Source organism: Equus przewalskii, chromosome 14 (assembly GCF_037783145.1).
Source record: "Equus przewalskii isolate Varuska chromosome 14, EquPr2, whole genome shotgun sequence".
Lineage (NCBI taxonomy): Eukaryota > Metazoa > Chordata > Mammalia > Perissodactyla > Equidae > Equus > Equus przewalskii.
The window spans coordinates 37,948,726-37,961,572 of record NC_091844.1 but is presented as its reverse complement, the minus strand read 5'-3'; the positions used below and the strand labels follow the sequence as shown (position 1 = coordinate 37,961,572).

The following is a 12,847-nucleotide window of genomic DNA, read 5'->3' as shown; positions in this document are numbered from 1 at the left end:
CCGAAAGTTCAGTCCAGAGGTCTCGGGTGGGCCGGGGCAGCCTCCCGCTGGCCCCGAGATCCCCGTCCCCGCTGGGGCTCCAAATGCCGGGCGAGAGGGCAGTGCTGCTCTGCCCTCCACGAAGAAAAATAATTTTGTTTCCTGTTTGACTTCCAGGGCCGAAGAAGAAGATGAGCATTTGGAGCGAACTCTGGAGCAAAACAAAGGCAAGATGGCCAAGAAAGAAGAGAAATGTGTTCTTCAATAACAGCCGGACCAGAATCTTTCCCAACATTTTAGTCTTGGGTCCCCAGACCAGGAAAAGTCAGACTCGTTGTTGATTTAAAACTTTAACATTTTGTTTGGCTGGATTGTACTTCTTTACTACTACCCCCACCCCTTTTCTTCCCTCCTTTCCAGATAATATACAGAACTCCAAAATAGCTTTGTTTAAGGATTTTTTGTGTATGTGAGTTAATCATTTCCTTGAAATCATGTGAAATAGATTTGCACAGATACCTTGTGAGTGATTGGTATTGGGAGTGTTCAAGAAACTGTTCAGAGAAGAAAGAAAAGAAAACCCTTCCCGCATTATGTTCCCTCCTTTTCTGATGGGAGGAAAATTTGAAAACATTTTTGTTGTTGTTGTTGTTGTTGTTAATAGCATAATGATGGTGGGGGGGGGGGTAAAAGAGGGATAAGAAAAATGTCATGAATGATTTTTTTCCAGTCCTGCCATATCTAACACTGACTCTGTTACCTAAATTTTATAGTTAGATCATATTCAATCTGCTTATTAAACTGTGTTCTATTTACCAGTGGGATTTTCTGCAGTTGTTTTGCGTTTCACTGTAAGGATAATAGAGCTCCTCTCCTCTGCTTTCTTCAGAGGATGGCTCTGTAACCTAGCCTGAGACAAGTCCTGTGATTTAAAGGTGAGCTGTGAGGATGGGACTAATTGACATGCATCAGTTTACAAAGACGGGCTTATCATCTGAGAATGCGCCATCTTTTTCTCTGGATAATTATTTATTACATCTAGCTTGGTTCCTACAATTTTGTTGGGTCTCAACATTGGCTCAAGAATGCTGTTAATATTTATTCTGTATTGATAAAAGTCTGTCTTGCCACTATGAGTAAATCCCCCAATTAATATTTTCTTCTCTAGCATCGCACTGTCATTTTTTGTGAAAATGGTTATCTGTTTATTTATTACAATACTGAGTCATATATAAATTTTCAATAAAAGCAGAAACTTTCTTACCTTAAACACTGCTGCTACTTCCTTGCAATGAAAACTTGACACTGGTTTAAGGAGAAGTCTGTGTATCCATAAGACTTTTCTTGTGGGAAAAAAGGGGTCCTTTTGATTGCAGGACAGGATCCTGGCTGTATTTGGAGCTGAGTAAGTTTACATCATCCCAGAGGGGCCCTGCTGACACACGAATGTGAATTGAAAAGCAGTTAGTCATATTATCTTAAGCATTGTAAACTATCATCTTTGGTTAAGGGTCATCTCTGGTGTTAAAGATTTGAGGAAATTTGTGATTCCACAGCACTGAAAAAATGCTAATATCTTGATGAATTTTCCACGTTAATATTTTCAGTTATAATTTTGCACTCATGAGGAAGAACTATGACTTCTGAGAACTGGCAAGTCTGTAGGTGCTGAAGTGAAAGGAAGTGAAAGGAAGAGGGTTATTGTTGGGGGAGGGGGTTAAGTGTGTGTGCAGATATGTGTGTATGAGATGAGGGGAAGGGAACTTAGCAAAGAAGTTCTAGGCTACAGAAAAAACTGGCGATTTTATGGTAGTTTCCATCACTCCTCTGCAGAGGTGTCCCAAACAAAGAAAGCTCGTTCAACAAGTCTGGAGACAGAGAGGACAGTCCACCAGCATTTAAACTTTAGCCTAGATCACACATACATAAATATACACACATACATCTATGTACGTATACATAGAAATAGTTATGCACACACAAATTCCGCTCGGAAAATCTGTAGCCGCCTTCAATTGCCATTCTTTGAAAAGGATAATGAAAACTTGGTACGGCAGAATTTCTTCATGACAAGGATTTTAAGAAGTTATTGAAAAGTTATCGGAACGAAATGAAATCGGGTATTTGCCCTCTTTCCTCGTTCTCTGGGGGAAGCTCTCAGAACCCTGCTCTACCGCCAGGGAAGCCCGCAGGCGGAAATCGCCAGCCCGAAGCAGCCTGGGGCTTGGGTGGCCAGCGCCCCCCACCCCTTTACGCTGGATTCGGGGAACCTTCCCTCCTGAGAAGCCTCGCAGAGAGGCGGCTGCCCCAGCCGCTCCCGACCTGCCAAGTGACAAGCCTTCCCTAGGCACAGACTTGCTACCCTCTCCCTGCCCCGTCTGCCCCAGGCCCGAGCCTCGCGGGGTTTCCATGGGAGCTACTCCGTGGCGCCCGCACGCCCCGCAGCGGCGGCGCGGCGCGGACCCCCGGGACTAGCCGGGTCAGGCTCGCGGCGAGGGCGCCGCGTCCCGATTTCGTCGCGCCGTGCCCAAAGGCTGCCTCCGGAGCGCAGGCGCGAGCCCAGCATGCCGAGAGGCCGGGAACCCGAAAGCCCGCGCTCTGGGAAGAGAAGCTGTGGGCCGGGGGTCGCCGAGAAGGAGGAGGAGGAGCGTTGGCATCCGGCTGGTTTGGGCACAGCCTGCGGGCCGGTGCAGAACTTCCGCCCCTGGCTAGGATCCCACGGCCGCGGAGCCAAACCCCTCCCCTGTCCCAAGTGTCTTCCAGAGTCTGACCCGGCCTCGAGGTCACCTGGATGCTGGATCCGGGTCCTGAGGCCCAGCTCCCACGCCCCCTCCCCGGCCCAGGGACCTCGAGGTGGGTCGACATGCCCTTTCCCGCGATGCCCCCTCTTCCCCTCACGGCGCTGGGGCCACTACTGGAACGGTCGCGGCTTCTGGCCCAGCGTCTCCCACCTGGACGTTTGCCTAGCGACGGCCGCCTCAGTCCTCTACGCGGCGTACAAGAAACTTTCATCTCAGTCCCTCGCTGTCTACTCTCCACCCTCTCCCCTGTCCTCGCTCTCTTTCTTCTCTTAATCCCGGGGTTTTATGGGTTGAGCATTAAGAAAATTCGCCTGCAATTTGGGATTAGATAAATACTCTCATTAGGGAAAAAAAAAAAAAATCGTGCTACTTGATACCTCCCAACTTCCCCGAGACCGTGGCAGCATCTGGAACCGAGAGCGCCGGACTCCCGCGTGGCGGGCCCTGGGGACCGCCTGAGCACATTCCAGCGCGCACGGCCGTCCCACCGCGCCGCGCCGGACCTCGGCCCGGCGCTGCACCGCAGGCAGAACGGCCCGGAGGAGGCAGGAGTGCAAGAAGGAGATTGCGGGACGGGGACAAGGGCAGGCGCCCCGGGAACGGAGGGCGAACCCAGGCACACGGAGCGCAGGCCCAGGCTGGGGCAGCGCCGGGCTAGGGACGCAGACGCTGCGGACGCTCACCCTACGACGCCCACAGCCTGGTCCCCTCTAAAAACTCTAAAAACTAGTGCGCTCCAGCCCGCGCCTTTCTCCGGTGCTCAAGGCGGGGGTGTATTTCGTTTCTTTCTTTAAACCTCTGCACCGTCTCGGGGGCTCCGAGCGCGGGCCGCGCGGGCTATTCCCCCCGGGGGCCTGCGCCAGCCTAAGGTGTGTCCCCGGCCGGGTCAGCGCTGCGCTCTGCGCAGTTTCTTTTCCTCTTAAAGCTTTTTCTTTCTCTTGTTTTTCCTTTTCTCTCTTTCTTTTATTGTGTTCTCTCTCTGTCTCTCTTTCTTTTCCTTTTGTGAATGGGCCGCGGTGTCTTTGTTCTGGAGAGAAGCGCCCGTGTCGCTGACTTTTGTGAACCAGAGAAGGATCTTGTAAAACCTCCTTTTCTCCTTCCTACTCCTCCACTCCCACCCCTCCTCCTTGGCCCCTTTGATTAGATGTTCCCTCATCGTCCAAAAAAAAAATGTAATTTCGTTGGTCTGGCGGCCACTTTCTTTGAACATTAGCTCGCTTTCAGCTCCAACTTCAATTAGAAGGAGTTGATTTTGAGAGATCAACAAAAGAACCGACCAAAGCCTTATTAAAGGTCCTAAGAAGATCTCCCGAGTCCTTTGAGAAGCAGTTAAGGAAACAGTGTGCCCTCCATCATATTCTGTTACCGTATTTTATTCGGACTCCAAAGGAAAGTGTCGCTTGGGGGAGGGGGAAGCACTTTGATGAGCGGCGGCCGCGGCCCCTTTTCACTCAGCGGGCTCCCCTTCCTTCTCCTCCTCCTCGCCCAGCGCCCCGTCCGCTCTCGGGGCCCGACCCCGCGGCCCGGGCAGCGCCGGCGCTCCCCTCCGCGATGCGCCTGGCAGCGCCTTGACTCGCCCTCACACTTACTCCTGTTCAAACTTTTCACTCCGCCTGTTGGGGTGGAGGGGAGGGGGGATTAGGAAGAAGGGGTAGGAATTCCTCGAAAGGGAATAAAGTCGTGCCTAATATTCAGGAGGAGGTGCCATTTAGAAGAATTGTGTTGCTCGGTGTTGGGGAGAAAAGAGTTTTTTGCGCTTTGAGAAGTCTACCCAGGTAGACGTGTTTGAGAAGTTTGTTCGGCTGGGAAATGGGCTTTGCCAGTACGAACAACCCGGGGAAATCGCGTCAAGGAGGCTCCTTCTGCGGCATGTGGAAAAGAAATTGAGGGTAGGGGTCTGTGGCCACGTTTTCCACCAGACTGGCCTTGGTAGAAGGAAACCGGGAAGGAGGGAGAGAGAGTGTGAAAGAGAAAGTTTCCTCTCAAAATCTGTCGATTCAGAAGTAGAGCGTGTGTGTAAGGGAGAGGGTACGCTGGGCTCCAACATTTCAGAGGAAGTGTTTAAGATTTGCAAACACCCTTCGTAGGGAGTGGGAACCCCAGGAGACGCCGAGGAGCAGGTAGGTGGCGGTGCCTCCCCTGCGGGTGCTGTTCCCGGACTCCGGAGTCCCGAGGCGCCGAGGCGGATCTGCGCCCCTGGAGCCGCTCCCGCGCTCGGCAAAGTAGCCTGTGCCAGCACGAGCCGCCCGCGGCGTTCCATCTGCAGGTGGCGGCGTGGGGAGGAAGACGCTGGGGCCCGCGGCGCGGCGAGAGGGGCCGGGGGCCCGCTCTCCTGCAGCCCGCGACTCTGGAGTCCTCGCGCCCACAACCGGGCCGCCGAGACGAGTGGCGCGCGGGAGAACGAGGGAACCGGTTCTCCAGCACCTCGCCTCCTCTCTGCTACTCCCTCCGGGGCGCCGAAAGGGCGAGAGAAGCGCGGGGGCCCCGGGGCGGCCTCGGGACCGACGTCCCCCTCTGCGGCGGGTGCTCGGGCGCTGCGCTCGCCTTCCTCGCCCCGCTCTGGGCCGCGTTTGCGGACCAAGCCCCGAGTTAGCGCGCGACCGGGGCGGGGCGGGCGGGCGGGAGGGCGGGGTGCAGGGGGCGGGGGAGGGCGGGGGAGGGCGGGGGCACGCGGAGGTAACCCCCGGCTCGTGCTGCCATTGCCCGGTTCCCTGTCACTCAGCCCGCGCGGGGCCCAGGATTGGCAGCCTAGCCCCGTTACGCACTCACCTCGCGTTCACATACCCGGGGAGGGCAGTAGAAAGGTGATCAATCTTCATCAGGCTACGTTTCCAATCACCTAAACAACCGGCCAAGACAAGCCACTTCACTCCGACAAGGTAAATCGCTTGATTTATTTAGTTTGCAAAGTGCCTCTGCAGGACTTCCCCAGTCCCCACAGCCCCCACGTTGTACTGGGAGTGCAGCTGCAACCGCGAGCCACCTCCCAACTCTGCCCCTCTCACCCCCACCCTCCCCTTTGCGGCCCCGCGGCTCAGTCCGGGCGAGGTAGTGTCTGAGGGGTGTGTAGGGCTTTGCAAACAAAGTGTCTGTGCAATAAAGTGAAACCTGGAGGGACACGCACAGAGCAACTGGAAAGAAAGAAAAGGGAGGACGGAAGTTGAGAAAAGAAAGAAATCCAGGTGTCCTCGACCAACCGCCCAGCCCGGCGGGTAATTCCTGTGCCGCTCTGTTTTGCAGGTTGGCTGCCCGGCAGGTCTGTGTGAGGGCGCGAGGTAGATGGTGAGCGGCCCCGGCAGCTGAGGGCAGGTAAGGAGAAAGCCGCGGGGCCGCCCGGGACTCTAGGAGCGCGTCGGGTGCTCTTGCCTCCTCCTCCTCCAACGGGTCCCCACTTCCCACATCCCCGGCAGGTGGGCAGGGCTGGGAGCGGCCTGGCCCCCCTTTCGGTGCGCGGAGGACCCCAGAGCTCTGCTGCGGCCCGCGCCGTCTCCCCCGCCTCCTCCGAAGTAACCGAGCTGAACTAATAAGTTTGGAGAAAGTCTTTGAAAACTCAAGCTGCAGCCTAGCAGAGAGTGGCCGCAACTTGAGTCCCATTCTCCTTTGGCCCAAGAGTCCCAGCTGTTTCCCTTTCGTCCCCTTTCCCTGCAAACTGGGTTCCCCCAGCCCAGGCCGTGGGTCCCGGAGGATAGGAGAGGGAGGCGCCCTGAGCTCTAACTTCTTTCCCTGAAGTCCCTGGCCCGGGTGTCAGGCCTGCTTTGACTTCTTGCGAAGCGGTGTGAAGCGACAGGTCCTCTGGGGCCCCAGTCCCACTCGCCCAGCGTCACTTTCTGACCCTTGAGAGTAGAGCCTTATGTTCGGGGCAAGTGGGGAAGCGAGGCTTCGACCATCCAGAGCGGGTCAGCGCGAGCTACGCCGCCGAGGCCTAGTTCTCCAGTCTCAATCGGGCCCCGGAGCCGCGGGTTCAGCCAGTAGGATAGGCAGGGAGCGCACGGGACCTGCTGCACTCAGGCCAAATCTGCGAGACGAGATCCTCTGGGGGCGCTCGGTGGGTCACCTTTCCGCCCCCGCCGGAACCGGCGGTCCGCAGACAGGACTGGGCAGTAAGAAGGACCGGCTGGCGTTGGCAAAGAAGGGCCTGCTGCCGTGGTGAGGCGCCCCTGACCTGGGCCGCGTCCTAGCACCGCCACCTCTACAGTGGCCCCTTATGGCAGCCTCTGTCGGACCCAGGCCCGTAACTGCGTTTGAGGCCTGGTGGGATTCCGGGTGAGCAATCTTTCAGCGGCTGGGCACAGAGAGGTCAACTGGAGGGGTGGCTGTGGGCTGTGGGGCCGGGACCCAGCCGCGGAGACCTTTGCTGGAATGTACTCTGCTAACTGGGCAACGCGTGCCGGGGAGGCCCAGATGCTGCTCTCCCTCCGCGGAGCCTCGCCTTGGTTCCCTGGAGTCCACCTTTCCGTCCCACTTTCAAAAGCATTTCAAAGAAAACGAAACAACGCCTCATGCCCTGGGCAGCCTGCCGCCCGGGTGCTGTGGAAATGTTTGCTTGCGCAGTATGAGGTCAGCTCCTACCCGACTTAGAATTTTGCCTAGACTTGGGACCATGCACACTCCGCGGTTCAGGCTCTGACCTCCCCAGAGCTTGGCCCTGCTTTTAACCTCTCCTCACTCCTAGCGACGCCTTACGAGTGTCTTTGGCCCATTCCAAGCCCGAAAAGAAGCGGTAGCGATCCAGAAAAGTTTACTTTTCAAAGAAGCTGTGGTCTTTGGTCTAAGGCCTTGCAGAGCCGAGGTGACAGCCCACTGCCGTTCCATAGCCTGCATCCCCTCCCCATCCCGTGGTTCCTTGTCTCCGACAAGACCAGGAAGCTGAGATGGCTCCAAATGATGATTTCCGTGTGACTTGTGTCTCCACAGGCCGGGCTCCCAGACGCAACAGAGCTTGAAGGACTGCGCGGTGGGAGCCCCGCACTGCGCCCGGCCCGTGGCCCCCCTGGATCCGTCGGGGCGCCTCCACCCGGCTGTTAGCATGATGTCTTACCTCAAACAACCCCCATACGGCATGAACGGGCTCGGCCTGGCCGGGCCCGCCATGGACCTCCTGCACCCCTCCGTGGGCTATCCGGGTGAGCACCGGCCCCTGCCCCCAGCCCCTGCCAACCTTGGGGACCCTCAGTCTCTCGGGTTTGAGCACACGCTTTGTTGCCCAGCAGGCCCAGGGAGCCCCTGCCTAGTCTGCTTACAATGCAGGGCAGGCTGCAGTCTCACAGGGCAGAGTCGGAGTCGGTGTGATAGGCCAGGGCGGCGAAAACGTGCAACGTGTGCCCTGCGGGCCGGCCACACCGGCAACCTGTATCCTGCCGTGGTCCCACCGCCAGCACAGGGCGCTTTTACCGACAGATTTATTTCCCACGGGTGGCTTTTGTGCTGTGTGTGCGTGTGTGAATCCATTCCTTTCCCTCCAACATGGAATGAGGAATCTGGACACTCGCTAGGCCCTGAGAGGAAGAGCCGAGCTTCCCTTATGGGAAGCGACTGGCTAAGCCGAAGAAGGGGAGTTCTCCTTCCTTAGTTAAATTGTCCTCTAGTCCGGTCGCCTGTACCAACTTTTGCATAGCTAATGTGGACGGCTTGAACCGAATCCTGGCTTGCTTTTCTGGTTCCCATTCCTTCACCCCCATTTATTCCCTCAGAAGGTGTTTTCCAGGTCGCGTTTCTGCGTATCCCTTCCCCATCCTTCAGCCAGGGAGGGGCCGGGGAGGCGCAGTGGTGGAGGGAGGGAGATTGTATAACTTCTCTTCCTTTCTTAATTTCCGAGGGGCAGGGAAGGGGGTAGCCCTGGAGTCTTGGAGACACTGACTCCCAGTCGCACTCACTTTCTTCCACCTGTGGCCTCTCAAACTCGGCCTCTCAGTGCAGTGTCTCTTGCTGGGAGCTTGGCTTCCTTTTGCAACGGCCTCAGGGCCTGCCGGGGGCCTGTCCGCGTCCTCTAGCGCAGGTCCGTGTGGCCACCGCTGACCCGAGGCGCTCCCGCGTGTCCCCTCAGCCACCCCGCGGAAGCAGCGGCGGGAGCGCACCACCTTCACGCGCTCGCAACTGGACGTGCTGGAAGCGCTCTTCGCCAAGACTCGGTACCCTGACATTTTCATGCGCGAGGAGGTGGCGCTCAAGATCAACCTGCCAGAGTCTAGAGTCCAGGTGCCCACGCCGGGGGCTCCAGGGTCAGGGTAGGGGCGTTGGGGCTGGTCGGAGAGGGCTTGGGCAGGGTGGTCTGGTGTGGGAGCGGGCTTACAGACTGGGCAGCAGCTCTCAGACTCCCCCTAGCGCTGGGCCCAGGCCTGGAAGAGGGGGCAAAGTTAAAGGAACTAGTTTAGAGCCCTGCATTTGGCCCTTGGCTCCGGGGCGCCTTCGGTATCGAAAGTCCTTTTTTACGATTGCGGGAGAACAAGTGAGGCTTCCGAACGTAAAATGCCCTTGCCCCTGCTTCTTTGGCCGCCCCAGGACCTGGCAGTTTTCTTCCGGGTCCTGAATTCTGCCTCCGCCCTTGCCTTGCATCCCTGGGATCCTGAAAGTGGAAGAGTGGAGCTTGGCCGCTGGAGCTTGGTGGCCTGTCTGGAAGTGCCTTCCACGGGTGGCGCCAGTTTGATTAGACGCTTCCTTTGCCCGGAGAGGATGCCGAACGCAAAACCTGGCTACTGGCTTTGCTGTTTCTGTTTTTGCGATGAAAGGGCCCCGAAAATACTGTTCGTATTTTAACTCAGAACTCTCCTCAAGGGCCTTTCATCTCGCCGGCTTTCCCGGGAGGCTCGAGAAAGAACCTGACATGCCATGCCATGTACCGGGGCCCTCCAAGAGGAGTGAGAACTTTTATGACTGACTACTATTTGGTTCCCCACTTGGAGCCAAGAAGCCCAACGAAATTCTGCCCAGGCTTCCTTTCCCACTTCCCCGAGTACTGCCTCTGTTCAGCATCCCGTCCCAAATTGCTCCTGCTCCCACCGAAATTTTCGCTCTCTGCAGCACTGGGCCTCCAGGGGCCTACTAGCTCGGGCCTCAGACTTGGTGTCTGTCCGCACTCCGCCGCCTGCTCTGTGCTCTCCGCTGTCCTGAGCTCTATTTAGAAGACAGGGCCTCCAAACATACACCGGGCTATTGGGAAGCAGCCAACAGCAGCAATTTAGAGATGGCTGAACTTTTGGCTGGACAGACGCAAATGTTCCGCCCTGGGGCAGGGTTGAGCTGGGGGTGGGGAGGTGCACATCTCTACTTTGCCAGAGGAGGGTCTTCGAGGAGAAGGATGGGGGAGAGTCGAGGAGCTGGGAACACACGGGCAGGGTCTGGCCGGGCCGGAGATGGGGAGGGGTGGAGGCTTCATAGGAGAGGGAGGCGAGATCCTAGGCTGGGTTGTGGGTCCAAGAGTCAGGGAGAGTAAGTAGCAAGCTCTACTCGCTCCCATGACACGCTCTTCCCAACTCGGCTCGCTGCAGGTCTGGTTCAAGAACCGCCGCGCCAAATGCCGCCAGCAACAGCAGAGTGGGAGCGGGACCAAGAGCCGCCCAGCCAAGAAGAAGTCCTCCCCGGTGCGGGAGAGCTCGGGCTCGGAAAGCAGCGGCCAGTTCACGCCGCCCGCTGTGTCCAGCTCCGCCTCGTCCTCTAGCTCGGCGTCCAGCGCCTCCGCCAACCCGGCGGCTGCAGCCGCTGCAGGCCTGGGCGGGAACCCGGCGGCGGCAGTCCCGTCGTCGTTGAGTACGCCGGCTGCCTCCTCCATCTGGAGTCCGGCCTCCATCTCGCCCGGCTCGGCGCCGGCGTCGGTGTCGGTGCCCGAGCCATTGGCCGCGCCTAGCAACGCATCGTGTATGCAGCGCTCGGTAGCCGCAGGCGCCGCCTCAGCCGCAGCCTCTTATCCCATGTCCTACGGCCAGGGCGGCAGTTACGGCCAAGGCTACCCTGCGCCCTCCTCTTCCTACTTTGGTGGCGTGGACTGCAGCTCATATCTAGCGCCCATGCACTCGCACCACCACCCGCACCAGCTCAGCCCTATGGCACCGTCCTCCATGGCCGGCCACCATCACCACCATCCGCACGCGCACCACCCGTTGAGCCAGTCCTCAGGCCACCACCACCACCATCACCACCACCACCACCAGGGCTACGGCGGCTCGGGGCTCGCCTTCAACTCTGCCGACTGCTTGGATTACAAGGAACCTGGTGCCGCCGCTGCTTCCTCTGCTTGGAAACTCAACTTCAACTCGCCTGACTGTCTGGACTATAAGGACCAAGCCTCATGGCGGTTCCAGGTCTTGTGAGCCCGGGAGTGGAAGGAAGAGAAGAAACGCAACTACCTGCGCCCTCCGCGATCCCCGTCCTATTTCTGCTGCTGCTGCACCGCCCGCCTTGCCTCAGCTTCTCCAGACCTGAATTTTCATGCCCCCAAAAGATGCCCATCGCCTGCAGTGCCGCCCTCATCTTTGTACCACTTGCTTGGGGGATGTGCAAACCCGCCCGCCCCTTGGATGAGGGAACCGGTGCTTAGGCTTGGCCCACAAGTTCTATCAGGGTGAGCTGTGTGCTCCCCTTCTCAACCCTTGACTGACTCCTAAGTCACCCTCTTCCAGTCTTTCTGGACAGTTATTATGCACTTGCAGCCTTCGGAGGCTCTTCGCTCTGACTCGCTGTTTGAGCCCTACACTTTTTATTTATTCTTTCTGGACACTGGAGTCACTAACTGGCATGTCTGCCTACCGGAGTGCACCCACACTCTACCAGAAATCAAAACAACCACTAAGTGTTTCTCGCGTGCAGACTGCCGCCCCTTCAGCTGCCCTCGGCCCCGCTCCCGGCCTGCAGGCCAGAGCTTCCCGGCGTTTCCTCCTCCCTAGCCGGATGCGCTGGGGCAAGGCCGGAGGGAGGAGCGCGCCTCCGGCCTCTCGCGCACAGCCCCGCCCTGCGTAGAACTGGCTCAAGCTTCCGCCTCGGCGGGAATGCTGTACATAGTCGGGTCCGTTCCAGGGGCCACTTAAACTTTTTAGTTGCTGTTGGTTGAACTGAGCATATCTCGTTTTAGCGCCCAGGAAATAGAACTTTAAGATATATACAGCATATATATATATACATATATATAAAACAAAGCAAAAAATATTTTCCCTCTGTTCCTCTTCCTAAAACGATGGCGCTTTTACTTTTTCAGTTGTTGCAAAGCTGTCCTGCCTCTCACCCCTTCTCGCTCTGTGTATTTATTAAAGAGAATCGCTTGGTTCCAGGAAGCTGGGCGCGGAGGATCGGGAGGGTCCGGGAGCGTGGAGGAAACAGCCAAGTCAGGGTACGGGGGAGGGGATGGGGGGGCCCCCCGCAGGCTGAGCCCTTCACCAGGTCTAAGCACAGGGTCGCAGTTCCTGTTTAGAGACCAAAAACGAAAGAAAAGAAAAAAATAAGTAAAAATACAGCATTATGGGAAAACAAACCAACCCAGGCCCCAAACCCCAGTTCCAATTCCTCTGTCGGCTTCTCTCTCTTTAAACAACCCTGTTGTCTAGTGAGTTTTTAGTGCACCTTCGTTCTCCGAAATCTGCGGAGAGCCCCGCGCCTGTGTATCAATTTTGGCTTTGGCCGTTTCGTCCAGTAGGTGGGAAAGTAAATTGTAAATTTGATTTGTCCGATGTGAAGATCACAAATTACTTGTTGAAATGTAAGGCAGTCCCCCTCCTCCCCTTTTATCTACATTATTTGCCGAAAATAAATGCAAATTAATGAACGGCTTGTCAGTGTTGCTCTTCTGATTCCAGCCCCAGGTCGCGGTCGCGGGGGGCCTAAAAGGAGGGAAGCTCCCGTGTTAATAACCCGCGTGTTAATGACCTGTATGAAGCTGGAAGCCAAGGAATCGGGCGGGAGGACGTGGCAAGAGGAGTCCCCAGAAAAGTTCTCTTAGGGCGTGTCCTCCCCTCCGGGTCAGCCCGGCCTCTTCCCCCAAGCGTTTTGACCCCGCATCCCCTCTCCCCATCCAGGACAGAGACAGGTGTCAGGACTCAATTCCCGAAGCAATTCCTTTCTCTTCAGACGCAGGAGCCTGGCAC

General features: G+C 57.2%; 2 protein-coding genes across 47 annotated transcripts in view; both read left to right on the top strand.

Moving 5' to 3' along the window:
- The window catches only part of EHBP1 (EH domain binding protein 1), a 479,572-nt gene extending 478,323 nt beyond the window's left edge, over positions 1–1,249 (top strand). For all 44 annotated transcript variants that reach the window (XM_070572563.1, XM_070572581.1, XM_070572545.1 and 41 more), the window contains one exon: positions 157–1,249. In XM_070572563.1, the coding sequence (XP_070428664.1) occupies positions 157–247 (91 nt within the window). In that variant the 3' untranslated portion in view covers positions 248–1,249. The remainder of the gene's footprint in view (positions 1–156) is intronic.
- Positions 1,250–5,485: 4,236 nt separating this feature from the next.
- Positions 5,486–12,533, top strand: OTX1 (orthodenticle homeobox 1). Of its 3 annotated transcripts, XM_070572540.1 has the most exons (5): positions 5,486–5,659; positions 6,021–6,089; positions 7,695–7,903; positions 8,824–8,975; positions 10,265–12,533. In XM_070572540.1, the coding sequence occupies exons 3-5, from the start codon at positions 7,807–7,809 to the stop codon at positions 11,081–11,083; spliced, it is 1,068 nt and encodes a 355-aa protein (XP_070428641.1). In that variant the 5' UTR covers positions 5,486–5,659; positions 6,021–6,089; positions 7,695–7,806; the 3' UTR covers positions 11,084–12,533. The 3 variants fall into 3 exon arrangements, with proteins under 3 accessions (XP_070428641.1, XP_070428640.1, XP_008523783.2); XM_070572539.1 differs by lacking the exon at positions 6,021–6,089 and having other exon boundaries at positions 5,551–5,659; XM_008525561.2 differs by lacking the exons at positions 5,486–5,659; positions 6,021–6,089 and adding an exon at positions 6,556–7,043.
- The last annotated feature ends 314 nt before the right edge of the window (positions 12,534–12,847 follow it).